Below are 20,005 nucleotides of genomic sequence, written 5' to 3'. Positions count from 1 at the left end.
AGTTTTGACGGAAACTGTTGGATTAGGATTAAAAGTGCTCCAATGTTACCAACATAGAGGACTATTAGTGCTTCACATCAAAGAACTAGTATGGTATCCCAACATGAGAAATATTTCAATTACACAATATGATTCTAGTATTTTCAGCAAGCTGACGACTCTTAAAGTAACAATAATATGCTTAAGCATCATACATGAATGTCATGAATGTATAACAACATAAACAACATGATACAGCTCAACAAAAGTGACATATACAATTATTTTGGGTTTTATTTTACGTAAGATTGAGAGCTATGAAACTAAGTAGATTCTTAAAAGGTTGATGCAGCCGATCTTCAAGTATTTCATACCATAATTCAGTCTTGACTGTCAAATCAATCTGCCACAGGAAGTCCTTTAGAATAAAAAGAGTTGGAAAATGCGTAGACAATAAATGAAAAACGCAAAGTAGTGTAGGATGGGGTAATTTAAGCCTTGCTTCTTCTATACTACTCCTATTAGCTAGTGCTTTTTCACATGTGAAGATATTCTAATATAAACTGTACAATCGTAACGTAAATATGTAATCTAATGGGGAAACTTAATTAGTATGTTGTCTTCTCATACTGTTAGAATTAAATTATCAAATAACTCATATCTTTTCTATCTTTCTGAGCTCCTCATTATCAAATACTTCAGTTGATTGGCTACTTGAATTTTTACCTTCTTGGTGAGAATTTGAATCCTCACATTGTAATCCCCTCCCCATTTCGCTCTCCCCTACCCCCTATGTAATAAAAAAAAGTTTTTTTAAAAAAAATTATTCAAACTCTTTGACAACACATATGCACACGCATATTGCAATCCCCTCATATTTATTCTTGCTATTTATATACATCATCATCAATATCCTTTCACTTGCTTAATAAATACATACACATGAATTTCTGTTTCATGCTTATATATAAAGTACATGAATATGTAGTCATATTTTTTTCATCTATTTCATGCACATAATTTCTATTTCAGAATTAATGCAATATATTGTAAAATAGAAAGAGATTTTTTTTCTCTCTTTTTACATTAATCGCTCCGGCTCAAAAAGAGCGTCACTTGCCACATACACACCTTTTTGAGAAAATACTAATTCCTTAAAAAATAGGTAATTTGACTAAATTATTCCTAATTAAATAGGTATTGAAATTTAGTCACTTAACACTTAATAAGGGCAAATTTGAAAAAATAAGATTAATTCTTTCTTGATTTGGTAAGTGGATACTCTTTTTTAACTAAAAAATAAAGGCTATTTTACAATCTCTTTTTTTTTGAAGGAATTATTAATTTTCTTGTAAGATATTTTCAAGTAGTTTATTCTTTCTAGTATGGACTTTAAAGTTCATCTTATCATCATTAACTTATTATATTCTAAAGATTACATTTTAAAAAGGATTAATTATAGAATTTGCACTTGATATGGTAAGTACCATTGTTGAGTCTCTGATTATGTGAGAATGAAATAGTAAATTAAAATTATTGCGATCAAATTTTAATCCGCAAAAGTCTTTCCACCTAACTAAATATTTTAATCCTTCCACTGCTTTATTCTAAATTTGAAATCAACTTTATTTTGAAGAATAATTATCATTAAACAACGATTTTATTTTTAATTAAATTATTCTCTTCTTTAGATACTTGTAATTTAAAAAGTAATTGACATATACAATTACAGGTAAAATTTAGTGATAAGAGTATATGCATACTATTTCCTAAAAATTGCATCACGTAATTAGATTCTTTTTTAAAAAGATTAAAAAAAAAGACTTAAAAATCCTAAAAGAAAAGTTGGTCCCACACTAAGAGGGATAAAACAGGAATTAAAAGAAATGTAAAGCAAAGAGTACAACATTGTTAAGCATGAGGAAATGCTTAATTCCACTTTTGTCCTTGTTTGTCCATGACAAACTCCACAAACTCCCATTTCTATATTGGGGTCCCACACTAAAAGGGATAAAACATGAATTAAAAGAAACGTAAAGCAAAGAGTACAACATTGTTAAGCATGAGGAAATGCTTAATTTCACTTTTGTCCTTATTTGTCCATGACAAACTCCACAAACTCTCATTTCTATATAAGAGAAACAAGGATGAATTTGAATTCTGCGCCAAACTTAAGGGACTATTTTGGTCACATAGCTTTTTATGGATGTGTCAATATTGTCTAATATTCACACAAATCTTTAATTGATGATTTGCCTGTACATTCGTTACAGGATTCAAGATGTGAAAGTAGATTAATATGATAAATGATAAAGTAAACACGAGTTTTTGTATAAGGCGCATTTGGAGATGTTACTTCGCATTTATTTATTTCAAAAAGTATTTTTGATTTATTTATTTCAACAAGTATTTTTGATACAAATACGTTTTTAAAAAGTAATTTAGGAGAGAAGTACTTTATATTTGGCTAATCAATTTTAAAAGTACTTAATTTATATTAAAGCAATAGTTTGTGCTAGCCAAAGTTTCAAACATGCTTTTTGAAGGAAAAAAAAAAATTTAGCTTCCATATAAGTTTGGACAAACACTTCAACTCTAAAATAAACATCTTTTTCTTAAAAAATTCTCCTTATGTTTCAATATATGTGACACACTTTCCATTTTAGTTTGTCATAAAAAATGTCACATTTTTATATTTAGAAACAATTTAACTTTAAAAATTTCTTTTACTCTTAATGAGACGATTTACAGCTACACAAATATATAAGACTTGTTTTGAAACATAGATTTTAAAAGTCTTTATTTCTTTTTTAAACTTTGGGTCTAATTAAATGCTGCCACATAAATTGAGAAAAAAAGAGTACTCCCTCCAATTCAAAATAAGTATTCACTCAGCCTTTTTTATTTTGGTTCAAACAATAAGTCTCTATTTACAAAATCAAGAAGGAATTAATTTTATTTTTTCGAATTTTTCCCTATATACTCAAAACAATTAAAGCAAAAGTCTTATCAAATACCTTTTATTTTAGGAGAGTTACATCTTAAGGGCCACTGTTAAATAAATAGAGTGGTTAAGGAAACACACAAGTCGATATGTCCGAGTGGTTAAGGAGACAGACTTGAAATCTGTTGGGCTTCGCCCGCGCAGGTTCGAACCCTGCTGTCGACGACTTTGTTTTTTTTTTGTTTTTCCTTATACTTCTTATTCAGCGCCTCTTCCCGCTATCATTTGCAGTTCGATCCCTGGTATAGCATTGCTTTTGATAGGGAGCATTTTACCTATTTAAAGCAATACTTCGGCAAGAAATTAGATTAGTGGAGTTGAAAATGAATATTTTAAAAGCTAAATTCGATTAGATCAACTAATATTTTAATAATTATACGAAAAATATCATAAGTCGCAATTTTTCTCATGTCAAAATAATAAAATACATATTTTAAAATGTTCTTTCACATACTTTGAACTCGAAAAGTGAAAAATAATTTAGAATGGGTGGGATGAGTATCTATGAATAAGTATCACCAAATATGATGGTAGAGTGATAATTACTCTTATATTCTTAATTAGAGAATACCAGATTCGGTCTCCGGTATAGAATTTCTTTTGAGAGAGAGCGAGTACCTTCAACTTCAAAGTGTATATTCCAGCACGAATTGGATTAGTCAGAAAACGAATATTGGAGAAACCAAAAACAAAACACTATGTTTTGAAGTAGGTCTATTTCTTCTTGTTAGGGGTTTAAACTTTTTAGAACTATCTCTTTTGTCCTTTCTTGACTTTTGATGCTTCAAATTTCAATCTTCAAAGGCTAAGCTGGTAAGATATTGTGCTCCTCTGTGTTGTCATAATCACATGTTTTGTAGTAGCTTTTAGCAAAGAAATGTTAATTATAGGCTGTTGAAAATAAAGTGTGAATATGGTAGAGAATACTTAGACACCTTATGTGTTATTACCATTTGGTAATTAATAGCTTTTGTTGAAGACAGAGCAGACAATGGAAGAAATCCACCGAAATTATTTGATACACCTTCCGTTTCATTTTATGTGTCATAATTTGATCCCTTATGACTAAGAAAGTAATAGAGATTTTTAAATTTTGTAAATTTAAATTAAGGATGTGTTTAATATATCAGAACATCGTTTGAGTCTTATGGTTTTAAAAAGATGTATCAAAATTAAAGAGTTACTCCTTCCGTTCCATTTTAACTGTCGTTTAACTCTTTTCACACCCATTAAACAAAAATACTAAGTATTGTTTACTAAGCTACTCTGATTTAGTAGTTAATGTTTTTTAGAATTGAGCATTATTAAAAAGAACTATTCTTTAATGCTAAAGGTATAATTGGAAATAATTGCCAAGTTTAGTCTTGAATTCCTAATATGATAATTATTTTGGGCCTTGAGACCGAGGAAGTATTAAATTTACAAATATGAAAGTGTCATTTTTTTTAAATGAAGGAATTATTAGATAATGATGTACTTACAAAATTAAAGTTGGACTCTACCAGAAGAATTATGCTGGCTCTGGAAACAACCGGATTTAAGTACTTAGAAATTATATTAGGAGACCACTGTCTTCACTTGACATAATACTTAAGTACTCTGCAAGATTGAAGAAGCACATGATTATTGATGGAATCAAGTAACCAATATTCTTCATCATACTTTTAGACAAATCAATTGAATTTTCTTAAAAGAACTTTTTAGCATATTAACCGAAGAACTAGAACTTAATTAGAAGAATATATGATCATGGAGCTGAAAATTATTCTATTAATCTATTAGAGCTAGTAAGGTCAATCTTTAAAGCATATATATTAATTAGCAGAATTAATGTTGCATGTGCATTAATGCTGGGAAGTTACTTTCTTTTATTTGATGTGAACACTCTCTTTGCCACCCCAACTTGGTAGAATTAGAGGGAATATGCTTGGGGCCAGTCCCATCAGAATATCTTAATCTGTCTTAATAATTATAACATATAGTAGAAATTAACACAAACCTTTCTAAGGTCACATCATTTATAATTGAATATATTCACTGAAAGAAAACATCCTTCCAAAAATGAGCTGGAAAATCTTACTTAGTTAGAGCCTGTTTCCTCTTTAACGTAATGTCTCTTTCTCTCTCTCAATTATATTCAAAGGATAGACATCACTAATTATAACACAGTACTATATGTGTGTTATTTTTAAGGCCCAACAAGAATGATTAGGCTTGGAAGATTGCTGTGATTAGCCTCTTTAAAATGTGAAAGCGGATTTTAGTTGAATTGATTCTCCCTCGTCTCAAAAAATAGTTGTCTCAAATTATTTATCATTTTAAGAGTTCAACACAAAATTAATTATGTTTTTCTATTTTATCCTTAGTTGTAATTGCTCTTGAAAACTACAAATACCTCAATTCATGGGTAATATTATCATTATTCAAATACCAATAAAGGGTAAAATAGTACTCCCTCCGGATCAAAAAGGGTCTCCACTTAGCCATTTGCACACCCCTTAAGAAAATACTAACTCCTAGAAAAAAAAAAGGTAATTTGACTAAACTATCTCTAATTAAATAGGTATTGAGATTAGATCACATATCACTTAATAGGGGCAAATCTGGAAAAGTAAGATTAATTCTTTCTTGATTTAATAAGTGAACACTCTTTTTTATCCAAAAAAAAAAAAAAACTAAATGAACACTCTTTTTGATCCGGATAGAGTATATTTCTTAAGGGACGCGAAAGAAAATCACTAACATATAATGAAAGGATATTACTGTAATAATGAGAAGGGGTATCTTGAAAAGCCACAAGCATACAAAGGAGGCAGCCGGAATAAGAGCTGTCATCTTATTTTTCATAATCGGTGCCGTATCTAGTTGTAAATTAAATTAAACGCATATGGGAAATCCAGCCTAAATCATTATTGATTTATTGTCAAAATAATGTAAAAGGGGGACCAAATTTCTCAACGCCTTTTGATCGCGTTGGTGTGCGAACGATCATCGTATTACTGCAGTTCATTATAAATAAGAATAAGAAGTTACAGATATTTGATGTAAGAATAATCTTTTGAAGAAAATCACGAGAGTTTGGCTTAAAGCGTAACAAAACATATAATAAAAGTTTCATCTTGAATTTTCAACAAAATTTGAGGATATATAGGAATTCTTTTTCATCTCTTCGGTTAAAATCAACGTTGTAACCTGACTTCATGATTAAGCTTAATTGATTAATTCTCTAAGATAGTAGGCCTTCTAACTAGTGGCCATTTAGGGGCTAAACTATCTCTCCTTTTAAACTTCTTTCTTCCACATACACATGGATTATCTATTTCTTTCCTTAATGCTTGAAACAACAGCAAAAAGAATAAACATATTAGACTCATTTTGAATTTTTAACAAATTTCAAAGATATATTCTTTTTCATCTTCCATTCTGTCAAAGTTGACATCTTAACCTGATTTCTTAGGTAATCTTAGTTGATTAATTCTCGAAAGATGGTAGGCCTTCTAACTAGTGGTTATTTAGGGGCAAAATTTTCTCTTCCTTTAGATTTCTTTCTCCCACATCTTTTTTTTTTTTTTTTTTCAGGAATAGTCTCTTTACCTCCCATAAGGTGAAGGAAGGTACACTCAACCCTCTGGATTGGCCGGCCAAGGCCAAAGTCACTGCGCAATGGCTTTTGGCCCCATTTTTTATTAAGTTTTATGCTAATTTGTTTAAAAAATTATTGTGACTTATAATATTTTTTTATACGTTTTTAAATATGTAAATTGTATTTTAAAAAATTTAAAGATTGTATGTCAGAATTAATAAAAATAACTCTTAAAATTCAAATTGTGTCACAAAACTTGAGATAGAGGGAGTAAACAATTTTTATAAAAAAAAAAAAGAATTTTTTTTAGTGACGTGATTGATTAATATTGTTGTCACTTGAATATTTTTTAGAATAAATTGATTCGAAAAAATTGTTAACAACTTTGTATTGTTCTTGATTTATAAAATATTAAAAAAGAAAAAAATTTTTTTTTAAATAAACATATATATTTTTTTAACTTTTAAAAATAATAGAGTATATTTGAAGTTTGCGCCCATTTTTTTAATGCTTGTTGACTTTTTTTCGGACCCAAGGCGAAAGTCACTAAGGCAATGGCTTTGGGCCCATTTTATATAAATTGATTTGAAAAAATTGTTTAACAACTTATGTAAATTGTTTTTCAAAAAGTTTAAAGATTATAAAACAAATAATTAATTGACTTCTTGAAATCCAAAAAATAAATTGTGACGGAAGTAGTCTTAATATTTATAAAAAAAAAATATATATATATATTGTCGACTTTGTTTTAGAATCGATTTGAAAAAATTGTTAACAACTTTGCTTTTTTTAGTAATTAATGATTTAAAAAAAACTAAAATAAAAAATAAAAAATATATATATGACGATTTTTCTCTCTCTCTTTTTTTTTTTTTTTTTTAAAATAAAATAAAATTAGCTCTCTCTCAAAATTTGAGTTTTCAGTCGTCTTGTTGACGGCCGTATTACTCCGCACACCACTTAAAAATTACACCCGTGGGTATGTTTTATGTTGTTGTATCTTTAATTTTTTTTCCCTCTTAGTGAAGTACATGAATTATCTATACTCCAAAAAAAGAGCAAACAAAGGATAAACCTCCATGGCGATAAATACAATATAACTAACGATGACACAAATCAACTATAGTACAGGAATAATAATGTATTAGTCATCCAAATCTAAACACTCGTCCGCTTTTGTTTGTTTGGAGAGTGCTATCAAATCTCATAATTAATCTTACGTAGATTATGTGATGATCTTGAATTTCTATTGACATTACTTCATTTCCCCCCATTATTTTCTTGTGGTCCTTGCTTCTTGGCCTGCATTATTTTATGCACGTTGTAGTTATTTGTGTGGTAACGACTTTAGAAAGGGCTCGTCGTGTTGCATGACGTACCTGGACCTAGTAGTGGAAAGAAAATTTATTTGATTAAGACAATTCTTATTTTTCTTTTGTTGCTTTCACTTTTTAATGCTGCATATTCTTCCTTATTCCATAATATAACATGCTAATATATACTATCAATTATGGTGGGATCTGCATGACCATTGGGTCCACTCAACTCGTATTAAATCACAGGAAAATTTGATTAATAATTTTTGCATGAAGACGACCAATACCAGAAGTCATAACTAACAATTTTGAAATGAATATAGATCGTACAAAGATGGGAAATTAAATGTGTATTAAATTCCTGCTTTTTCTTCTACTCTTTTCTGGAAGAGTCCCATTTCAATTAAAGAAAATGATGTTTTCTCGTTCATGAAATTGACAATAACTACATATATTCTACTAATAGTATCTCTTTCCTTTTTCTTTTGTTTTTTCTTATAATAATAGTTTGGTCTTGATATTTTTCTCTTGCGCATTTGGGAGTCGTGTACGCCGGGTTTTGGGTGACGTGGCTTTCCCAGCAAGAAAACCTCTCCTCGTTGTTGCCTTCTCATTAGTCAGTTTGTGATATTGACTATATGCCTTGACTCACTAATATAGTAATATTGTCAAAAAAAAAAAAACACTATATTATAGCAGTAACTGCAATTGTAAGTTAATTATTGACATTATATGGATTAATTTGACGGTACAAGTCTAATATAAATATGTATAAGCATTTAGTATATTTATGTGTCATTTTTTCACTTGCTATTTGCACAGGCGAATCAATAATTTGAATTTTATGGGTTTAGATTTAGTATTTTGTAATTATCAATTTGATTTATTATATTTTAAATCAATTGTCTATACTGATTTAATTAACTTTTTAACATGTATATAAAGTTTAAGCCAAAATATTAGGCTCAAATAAACCTGTATTTTGTACATTACATTCCCCCGGCCTATTTACAACTTACAAGTTACAAGTATGACTTGATTGATGAGAAGTACTCATACCATGTTACTCCTTTTCGACACGGATTATTTACCATGAGTACAGTCATTAACCCATTTGAAGCAACATTGACATAATTTTAAGTAGTACTAATTCATTTCCGTGAAGTACTCATTTCACCTTATGACTTTTTTATGAGGGTGATGTTTGAGCTAAGTTACGCTTACCTCTAGTATTTTTTTATAACTTCTAATCAGTACAATTTTGGATAATTGTGCATCAAAAGTCAAAAATTACATAAATGAAACGAAACACGTAGTATTTTATGTTTCTGCTAAAAATTAAATCTTGCTTTTTTATCTTTAATTAGTAGACCACACTTACAAATGCTCATATCTTGTTATCCGTTTTGACGCGGGTAATTACCATAAGTACATCAAGATAAGAACTCAAGTAACATTGACATATTTTATTTTGTGCCATTGACATTGAATACACCAAACATATTAAAAAAATGAAGATATGACTATATAATTAAGGATTAGTGAGGAGTGGTTGTATTTATTCAACAGAACCTTATTCTAATCATTCTTGTTTTTATATTCATTTCTTTAATCAAAAGTCTAATGAGACATATCTCTACCGTCCAATAATATGCCTGTCCTCTCACCCACTTTCCTCTTGGGGACAGTTAGCATATCCCCTCTCCCCGCCTCCCCACACCCCAACCCCAGGGGCGGAGCCCGATAATAGATGAAAAACTATGAAAAAAATTAAGAAATATTTATAAATTATATTACAAATAAATATTTTTATGTATAAAATATTTTAAAAATTGAATACGTAAAATTAGGGTTAAAATTATTTATATATATACACACAAAAGGTTTATCGGTTTACTTTGTACACCCCTACAAGTAACATTGACATATTTTATTTTGTACCATTGACATTGAATACACCGAACATAGTAAAAAATGAAGATATGACGACTGGATTAGGAGGGAGTAGTTGAGTTTTCCAGAACCTTATTCTAATCATTCTTGTTTTTATATTCATTTCTTTAATCAAAAAAAATATCTCTATTAATATGCCTGTCCTCTCACCCACTATCCTCTTGGGGACAGTTAGATAAACACCCCAACCCAATCTTCATCCAAATCTCCTTGATGGAAAATTATATTATCATATAAAGTTAAAATTAGTTAAAATTATTTATATATATACACACAAAAGCGAATCTAGGAATTCTGAACATGAGTTCACCACTAAAAAAAAAAAAAATGTATTAAGTAGACTTATCCCTAATTTTAAAAAATATATACATAAAATATTTAGTTTTATTATACTAATTTTAAAAAAATATATATACATAAAATATCTAATTTTACGGAGAGGCAGTGTTCGCGTCTCCAATTTTAGTACTTAAAATAGCTTTATATATATATATATATATATATATATATATATATATATATAGAGAGAGAGAGAGAGAGAGAGAGAGAGTAGTCGTTGCCCTTATTTCATGTGTTTAATTTATCATATTTTACACTCCTTTGGTGAAAATCATTTCCGCAACTGGTCCCCTGTACCCACCCCCACACAGTGGCGGAGCTAGTAAGAGCCGAGGGGGTTCCCCTTCTGCGAAAAATTATACTGTATATATAAGGTGAAAATTATTTTTTATGTATATATAGTAAACGTTGAACTGCTTTGGCTTTTTCGTTTATCAGCTTCTTTATATTTTTACACCCCCTTTATTTAAATCTTGACTCCGCCACTGCCCCGCCCACACAGCCACACCCAACCTCACCTCTCTCGTTGAGAAACATTGCCATTTGCCTGTCATAGATAGGTACTTTCTCTACAACAGAAGAGCAGAAATTTTTGTGATCAAACAGAAAGCCCCCAAAAAACCTACTACGTGTCACCAATCCATACCCAATAAGACTCCTTCTAGTCCTTCAACTCTACTCACAACCTAACTCTTCGCTAAATAATCTCTGATTAATCATATCTGATATGCCTATTCTTGTTAGTCAAAATACTATTACTACTCATTCATATTTCATTTCCCTTACATAAACACAAAAATATATCACTTCAGTCAACTTCTTTGTTCAATCTCATTTCTTGGTCATGCTAAAAGTCCTCAGCGAAAAGCTGAAGCGCCTATGTTTTGGCCTAAGATGGCCTATTCGTCGCCGTTCAAAGACCAAAATCAAGATTACTGTCAAACACTTAGGAAAATCCAATTCCAAGTCTCATAATTCTCAAATTGATACAAACCAATTAGAACCATCAAATGCTAATGGTTCTGCAGTAATTCATCCAAGCAATGGTGAATTAAGTCGTTCTAAATCTGGACGTACTATACGTGTGGCAACATTTAATGCTGCACTTTTTTCCATGGCACCAGCACTTCCAAAATGTATTAACAGGTCAGTTAGTTTTGATTTTGAAAATGACAAATTCTCCAATGATTATTATAATTTAAGAGCAAAATCAACAGATGATCGTCCTAAGAGCATACTCAAACAATCACCTCTACATCAAGAAGCTGATACAACTCTATTAAAGAAGCAAGCTTTTGCGAAATCTAAGTTAAGGGTGTCAATAAATTTACCAGATAATGAAATATCATTGAAGAAAAGTGGACAATTAAGCTTTTTGGGATGTAGAGGAAAGGCACCTTTAAGGTCTACTGTGAGTATGCCACGTATTGATCATGGCCAGAGTAGTTATAGAAGTACAAGAAGTGTTCTTGAAGTGTTGAAAGAGTTAAATGCTGATATTTTGGCATTGCAAGATGTTAAAGCTGAGGAAGAGAAAGGTATGAAGCCATTGTCAGATTTGGCTGATGCTTTAGGGATGAATTATGTATTTGCAGAGAGTTGGGCACCTGAATATGGTAATGCTATAATGTCAAAGTGGCCTATTAAGTCTTGGAAGATACAGAAGATCTTTGATGACTCTGATTTCAGGTACTTAAACCATTTCTCAGTCATTTATAAAACTTTTATTTTCGGGTTAGTTATCAGTTTTTTTTTCATCTCTCCTTGAGCCGATGGTCTATCGGAAACAAACTCTTTACCCACCTCCCAGTGGCGGAGCCAGGAATTAGGCAAAAGGTGTGCAACTTTTTTTCATGTCACTTGTGTTAAGGATGTGCAAAATTAAATATATACTCATAATAACGAACATTTAACCTATATATACCGTGTAATTTTCCGGCGAAGGGTGTGCACCTGGCCACCCTTCGCCTAAGATGGCTCCGCCCATGCACCCTCCCCATACCCCTGGTGTCGAATTATACTTGGGTATGTTGTTGTTGTTGATGTTAGTTATTAGTTTTATCAAGTTACTAATTAATGCTTATAATTTTTTTTTTATCAGTGATTACTTTAAACGTTATCTTATTGTGTAAATATTTTTTCGCCGTCAGATGCATATAAGTTTAGTTCTTTATGAATGATGCGATTCAAAAGTGCCAATGTTGCTTCCTTATTTCATAGCCTTGGTTTTTATTGTTCTTTAATTTCTTGTTAGGGGAAAGCTGGCAGATTTTTAACCTTACAAATACACTATAAGAATTACTCCACTGTGAAACAAGCAGTTCTCTTTTGACTTTCTATTTTTGTTTCTTTTAGCTTTTTCTTCGAATAAATTACAAATTTACTGCTGAAACTACGGAAAGCACCATTCTCACTCTTTAGAACAACCCCTCTCCCCCCCCCCCCCCCCCCCCCCAAAAACCCCAAGACACACACACCACCAAAAACAATATTTTCATGCACCTTATGCTCCAGGAACTTTGTACTTCATATTTAGTTCCCAGATATTATGTGTGTGGTGTACCATGTTCTATGTCTTGACAAACTTATGCCAACTTAGAGTAAGTAGAAATGAACTACTAATGAAGTTATAAAAGAATTTTTTAGCCCACTGATTGGGCGCGTCTATTAAAAGGAATAATATCTAGTGAAAGTTGACAGGAAATTCCCAGCTTTTTATCAGATATAACTTGCTAAGCACAGTTATCTGCTCTTTTACCTGATTACCTCTGGTAAAGTTTTTATCTTTTCTATGAATGTTTATTATCAAGTTACTAGCTCGTTTTCTGCAAGTGGTTCAATTTGGCAGACCATGTTTCCGTTTCAGACATGGTAGTATATTTGTTATCTATGGATTATTGGGTGGATCTAAGAGTGGTAGTAGTTATACGCAATTATGGTAGTCCATTTCTCAAAATGTACATAAGCACTTGATTCAGTTTTACAAGAGCAGCACACTATTACACAAAATATAAGGAGATTCTTGCATGTAATGATGGATATTAATCTTTTATTGTGAATGCAGAAATGTTCTGAAGGCAACAATTGATGTTCCTCGAGTTGGAGAATTAAATTTCTACTGCACGCACCTTGATCACTTGGATGAGAATTGGCGAATGAAGCAGATAAATGCAATAATCCAATCCTCTGATAATAAGCCACACATTTTAGCTGGAGGTCTAAATTCTCTTGACGAAACGGATTACTCTCCAGAAAGATGGACAGAAATTGCAAAGGTAAAATACATTCATAAATCCCAATTCGAAAAAAAAGAAAAGAAAATCAAGTCATCTAGTTCCTGCTTCTTTACTCATTCAGCTTGAATCATCATTTTCCAGTATTATGAAGAGATGGGAAAGCCAATACCAAAAGTCGAGGTAATGAAGTATTTGAAGAGTAAAGAATATACTGATGCTAAGGATTACGCTGGGGAATGCGAGTCTGTTGTCATGATCGCTAAAGGACAGAGTAAGAAACTCTTAGTCTTTTATTATCGAACCATAAGTTATACTTAGTGTTCCATTTTATATAACAATTTAAGATACTTCATCTGTTTCAATTTATATGACACGCGTTTCGTACTGTTGGCTCAAAATCTTGTTAAAAATGTACAGGTGTGCAGGGAACGTGCAAGTATGGAACTCGGGTGGATTACGTACTCTCATCATCCGATTCACCATACAAGTTTGTTCCAGGCTCATACTCAGTTTTCTCCTCAAAAGGAACTTCTGATCACCACATAGTGAAAGTTGATGTGGTAAAAGTAGATACCGATTCTCAACAATATGTCAACAAGAAAAGGCGGAATTCAAAACATAAAGTAGTCAGGATTACTCATTCAAATCCAAACAGGGGTATATGGAAAATAGACACATGAAACATTTATGCTTCCTTCTCTGTTCTTTTGTAAGAAAGATCTCTTTAAGAAATCTTTAGGGTGGGCAAGCATGTTGTTTCCACCTCATTGCATCTTGCTTTAGAATGGAAGATGCAAAAGGAACAGATGACATGATTTATATGACAGATATTGTGATCGAATAACATATCAAAAGCAATTTGAGATTGACTATAAGAGCTAAATGTGCTGTGTCATTGGTCCAGCTTGACGAATTTGTTCTGTTTCTTTAGGTTAAGCTAGCTTAAGGCGGATTCAAAATTTGAAGTTTATGCGTTCTAACAATGACCTCAAGTTAATACTATAATACTAATAACTGGTTATAGAGTCAAATATTATAATAATTAGCGAGTTCTTAATACGGGTACTCATGGTTTGAGAAAAAACTACGAGGTTCACATGAACTCACATAATACATTGTAGATCAAAGACTTGATCATGACAAAGATGGGTTTACAGTGAAGAATTGCGTAGTTTGTACTTGTTTGCTCTAGTTAGTTATGCATACTACCTTTCTTGTGTTGTGCTTCGCTAGGTCGAGATAAGTAAGGTATACGAAGCAAAAACCTATTTGACAATGAAAGTGACCAAAGATATTTATTTTTCAAAAAACTTTAGCTTGTACACAAATACAACAAGCCCTTCCTAAATCCATGTGAATTCCTCTTCAAAGTTTTTCAGCATGTAAATTGCGGAGCAAATGGGATTGTAAATGAGTTATTTCATTAGCTACTTTTTCAGGGGCTTGACTTGTCATATGAGTCTGAATTGTATGTGAAAAGAAGTAACTATCTTCATATGCAAAATGCTTTGTTATGTGTGTTAAGCTAGACACAAACGTGTAAGTTGCTGTGGTGTAGTGGTTATCACGTTAGTCTTACACACTAAAGGTCCCCAGTTCGATCCTGGGCAGCAACATTGTTTGCATTTTTTAATGGCTTTTGATCACATGATTTTGCAAAACTTTCATTAACTTATGTTTCTTTAGCTATACTACTTTTATGTCTTTTGTTTTGGAGGTAAGCTATCGAATAATTTAAAGGAGTACAGCTTATGAATGCCTCACCTCATGGAATAAAATTTTCAAATCTCTTTGGCACGAAGTGTTTAGGGTAGTGTCAACTTCCTGGATCTGGGTTTTAAGAGGTGTATCCATCTAACTCTATTATGCATTCTCCAATGCCTAGAAGTGGAGCCGGAGGGTGTAACAATTGTGTTTCTTTTGATCACTTACATAATTAGTAAATTTGTCGCAATTTCGCGCGATCCTAAAAATATATCAGTGAGGCAACTTTTCTTTAATAAATTAGTCGACGTAAAAGAAGAACAAACATGACAAAAACTAATTCTCACCTATAATTCATATCAGAACTCTTAATTTACCAAATCTCCTTTAAAGTAAAACCTCAAATTAAAGTTATAAAATAATAATGCCTAATTGAAAGGACTCTTAAACTTAAGTAAGTTACAACAAAATAGACACTATTCATGTGGTTCCTCACTCGACAAAATAATCTTCAAAATAATTAAAAAAAACACCACTAAGAATACTTAGTGGAGGGATATTTATTAAATACACAAAGGGTCCAAATAAAAAGCAAAAAAATGAAACAACAACTTTTTTATTGGTCACCTCCAATTAAATTGAAATGGTTTTCCGAATGATTTCTTTATTTTCATACTCCTAATAATAGATACAAGATCTATATATATGTCTTTAAGCACTAATTTTTCAAAAAAATATGTATGTCTTTTCCTTTTTTGTCCCTCTTTCATGCTACTACTTTCTCTTGAAAATGATATTTTTCCTAAATCAAAAGAGACAAAAGGTTGTTCATAAATCAGAAGGGAAAAAAAGATATTCTCCATTTTCTTTACCATAAACACAACTTTCTAATATATCTAATTTTTTTCCTTATACATATCATTTGAATAGATCTGATGTCATTTTTTTTGGAAATGGCCATTAATTCAAAACCTCTTTAAATGGCCATTAGAAGTATAATCTTAAAGCCCATTATTAAATTCTAAGACCTCACAATACCCTTAGATAATGTAAATATCCTCCTTGAACAAAAACATATCAAATTTGACTTCGCTAAAGGTTTCATCTCCTAGTTTCTTACCACAACCCATCCAGACTATAAAACTCAAAATCTTAGGGAGAAATTATGAATAGAGAGATAATAGATAAGTGAAGGAACCTGGCCGGGAAAACAATTCTTAGAAGTCTTGTATTTTCTAATTTCAACCTAGTCCTATCTTCTATCTTGTTCCTAATCAATATGAGTTGTGTACTTGTTCTTTATCTTCATACTTAATTATAGTTTTTGGTAATTAAAGGTCTTTAATGGATTTAAATGAGATGTAAGTTACAATAGAGGACCAAGTAATGAGAGTTAATACTCACCTCATTACGTGGTTTAGTATTGCCTCAAAATGGAGGCTCCAGGCATACATTTGTCCACTATAAATAAGGAATATGAAAGGTCCAGAAGCTATTATTGGAATGTTTTCTTGCATTAACGTGCCGATGTTGAAACATTTAACTGCAATAAGTAATTTTTTATGATTGTTTATATGCTGCCTAACGTTTTTTTTTCTATATAACATGTGAATGTTGATCATTTAATTGCAATAAGTGATCTTTATGCTTGTACTGAATTTTGTTTAACTACATGAATATAATAATTTTTTTAAATCAGAAAAATGAATTAAGATGCCAAAAAATTGAGAAAAAAGATAAATAGAAATGAAGGCCACAGAGAGGTTCCACATCACCTTATCTATACCTAACTTTATATTATACATATATAGATTAGATATTTCAACTCTTAAGAACATCATCGATCATCAAAAACTCTCGTTCCTTTAAAGGTCTTTCTCAGTACTTGTGCGGGCTAGCAGTGCAACAATCAAATCATTTACAGAAGTCCCCGGATTCTACCTAGGATATGACTGCTCGTCAAATTTTAGATACTCATATTTAATTCAAACATTTTGGTACAGTTGATGGCTTAATTGCGATATGTTTTACCACATCAATATACAATAAAGCTGTGTTGTTTCACTTTGTCAATGAGAACTATAGGTTTCTTTGTAGGCTAAGATAAAAAAGGACAATCCGTGCCAAGCTCCCAGCATGCTTGTCTGAGGCCCGGGGAAGGGGGGAATCATAAGTGTCTATTGTATGCACTTACCTTGCATTTCTGCAAGATGTTGTTTCCACGGCTCGAATCCGTGACCTCCTGATCACATGAAAGCAACTTTACCAATTATGTTAACACTCCTCTTCCTTCATGGTACTAACTGGGGTAAAAAGTCTTTACATTGTCGTGTACATAATTAGTGAAATCGTTTTGAAATATCTTTTGTGCTTTCGTTTGTTTTACGCTATGGAATGAAATAATTCATATATGCCACTAATTTATGCAAATGTCTTCTTTTTAGTCATCATTTAGATTTTATCCCTACTTTTAGAAGTTATGCAAATTAATATTGCACTTACAAAATTATCCTCTCAGACATCATAATGTTTGTTTCATATATTGTTCAACTTTAGAAACAAAATATTAGACTCTTTTCTAACGTTTACAATAACATTCAAAATAATAGACTATAATCTAACATTTTCTCATAAAAAAATTTGATTGCTCAAAAGACATCTTTTGACCAAGATCTAAGAGGTCATAAGTTGCAAGAGAGACAAAAAGAGTATCACTTACTAAACAATTGTCCCAAACAAGTAAAAATTTCTGAAGAGTTATTGCATTAATTTGATCTATAAGCTAAGGTCCGTAAGCCATGCAGGCCACATTTAAAGGTGTCAAATGGGCGGGTCGGACTAAATTTTGGTGGGTCAAAATGAGTTGAGTTAATAAATGGACATTTTTTTGCGCGGATTGGCCTTCATTTGGGGTGGTCTTTAATTTTTGCCCTTCAAATTGATGGTCTTTAATTTTTGCCCTCGCCTAATACCTCGAGGTTGTGTATTTGAAACCTAGCTTAGTAAAAAAAAAAAAATCACAAGGCAAATGTTTGGATTCGCAAGGCAGAATTTTGCTTCAAGACTCTGCCTTAAGGCTAAAATTCTGCCTTAAGGCAGAGATTTGCCTTCAAAAATCTGCCTTGCGAATCCAAACTCTACCTTGCGAATTTTTTAAAATTTTTGACTGAGCGGGGGTTCGAACCCGAAACCAAGAGATTTTTAGCGAAGGGCAAAAGTTAAAGGCCACCAATTTGAGGGGAAATAATTAAAGACCACCCCAAGCGAAGGGTAATCTTGCAAATTGCCCATAAATGGATGAGTCAAAACCCACTCAAAGGTTATTTTGGATTGAAATAGTTGATCAGACGGGGTAAACAATAGGAAAAGAACCCAACCCACCCAACTGTTACCAAGTTCTAATTTGTTTATGTTTTTATAATTTATTTAATTACCAAATAAAGCCAGCAAAAAAGTTCCTATATGAAGGCTATATACAAGTTATAACATATCAAGTAAAAAAAAAAAAAGTTAATTACATTTTAAAAAAATATTTTGATGAAATTTCTCATGGATTATTCTGGACCACAAATTTAGCTAAATTAAGGCCAACTTTTAAATGTACTAAAATAAACAAATCAAAATAAATTTGAGTAAATAAAAGAACGAATTGGACAACTCATATATTTATGGGCTAATTCCGATACCGGTAGCCACACTTCACAGTGGCTCAAGTACGACTTGGATCGACTCACAAATGCCTACTTTTGTGTACTAACTAAACATGAGAAATGCATTGCTAAAAAAGTACTCCCTGCTACCAATAACTGCACTGCTCTTGAATTATATGAGCAGCAAATTCAATATTGAACCAGTTCACATAGACTAATGAAAGTTGCGCCCCCGCAATCAATTCAGAGGACCATTTCTGCTATTTCCCACATGTAAAAAAGGTAACGGAAACAGTAATAACGGTTCAAATGACTCAGCTTCTGTGTGCTTAATTAGATAAACTAGTTGCAATAGAATTTATATTTCAGTATGTTGATATTTTAATTCATATCTAATTAAGATTTATAGTCAAGTTCACACAGGAATAAGTTTTCCTTTTTTGAGTTAAAATAGGTTTAATACTATTATAAATAGGTTAGCTTAGTTTTCATAATGTATGAGATATCAGGGTATCAGAATAATTTGGAGATTCATGATGTTTTGAATACAATATTTTTTTTTTAAAGTTGGTATCAGAGCTTCTACGATCCTGATAGAGAATCCTTTTTTTCCTTTTGTTGTTTGTTTCCCTGATAGAGAATCAAAGAGCTCAATACTAAAAAATTATCTATTTTTCCACTTAAAAATGTTCTCATGGCTATTTCTCACTGAATGTTCGTGGGAAAAAATTAAATAGCAGTTTTTTCAAACGGAAAAAAATTAGAGAGTTTTTTCACCGTTTTCCAATGAGAACCCGTTTCCCCACCATGCGTTTCCCCGTGAGTCAAGTTCGGGAATGAGGTGTGAAAAATCACGCGGCAGCACAAACGTATATGCTGCCCGCGGGTGACTCTAACCCGTATATGCTGCTCGTCTGGCCAATGATTATGTTGGCAAACACGGGACCAATGATATATGCATGAAAAATAATTATGCTGAGAATGTTGGGAGAAATATTGCAAAGGTTTAAAATAGGAGCAATCAAATATATAGCACAAGAGGAAGGAAAGACCTTCTCTAAAAGTTGGAGAAGTGGGTTAAAGAAAAAATTAATGTTGATGAGAAGTGTTAGAATTTTATTAATTCTAATATGTGGCCCAATTATTGTAAAGCCCATAACTAATATTTAATGAAGAATAAATCTTCCCTTAGATCGATTACTTGAGGGCTATTAAGTCCAACCCATAAATTGTCCTCCCTC

General features: G+C 31.6%; 1 protein-coding gene and 2 non-coding genes across 3 annotated transcripts; all 3 read left to right on the top strand.

Moving 5' to 3' along the window:
• The first annotated feature begins 3,066 nt into the window (after window positions 1-3,066).
• TRNAS-UGA (transfer RNA serine (anticodon UGA)) lies at window positions 3,067-3,148 on the top strand. Its single transcript has one exon. It is a non-coding gene; the product is annotated as a tRNA-Ser (tRNA).
• Window positions 3,149-10,694: 7,546 nt separating this feature from the next.
• LOC132048922 (uncharacterized) lies at window positions 10,695-14,285 on the top strand. The gene is made up of 4 exons (XM_059439604.1): window positions 10,695-11,863; window positions 13,239-13,449; window positions 13,552-13,681; window positions 13,828-14,285. Exons 1-4 carry the CDS (start codon window positions 11,019-11,021, stop codon window positions 14,088-14,090), a joined length of 1,449 nt encoding a protein of 482 aa, XP_059295587.1. The 5' UTR covers window positions 10,695-11,018; the 3' UTR covers window positions 14,091-14,285.
• A 668-nt stretch (window positions 14,286-14,953) lies between these two features.
• Window positions 14,954-15,026, top strand: TRNAV-UAC (transfer RNA valine (anticodon UAC)). Its single transcript has one exon. It is a non-coding gene; the product is annotated as a tRNA-Val (tRNA).
• Window positions 15,027-20,005: the final 4,979 nt, after the last annotated feature.

This window comes from Lycium ferocissimum, chromosome 1, assembly GCF_029784015.1.
Source record: "Lycium ferocissimum isolate CSIRO_LF1 chromosome 1, AGI_CSIRO_Lferr_CH_V1, whole genome shotgun sequence".
NCBI lineage: Eukaryota > Viridiplantae > Streptophyta > Magnoliopsida > Solanales > Solanaceae > Lycium > Lycium ferocissimum.
Note: the sequence above shows the minus strand (reverse complement) of the source record. Positions and strands in the feature narration are given on the sequence as shown.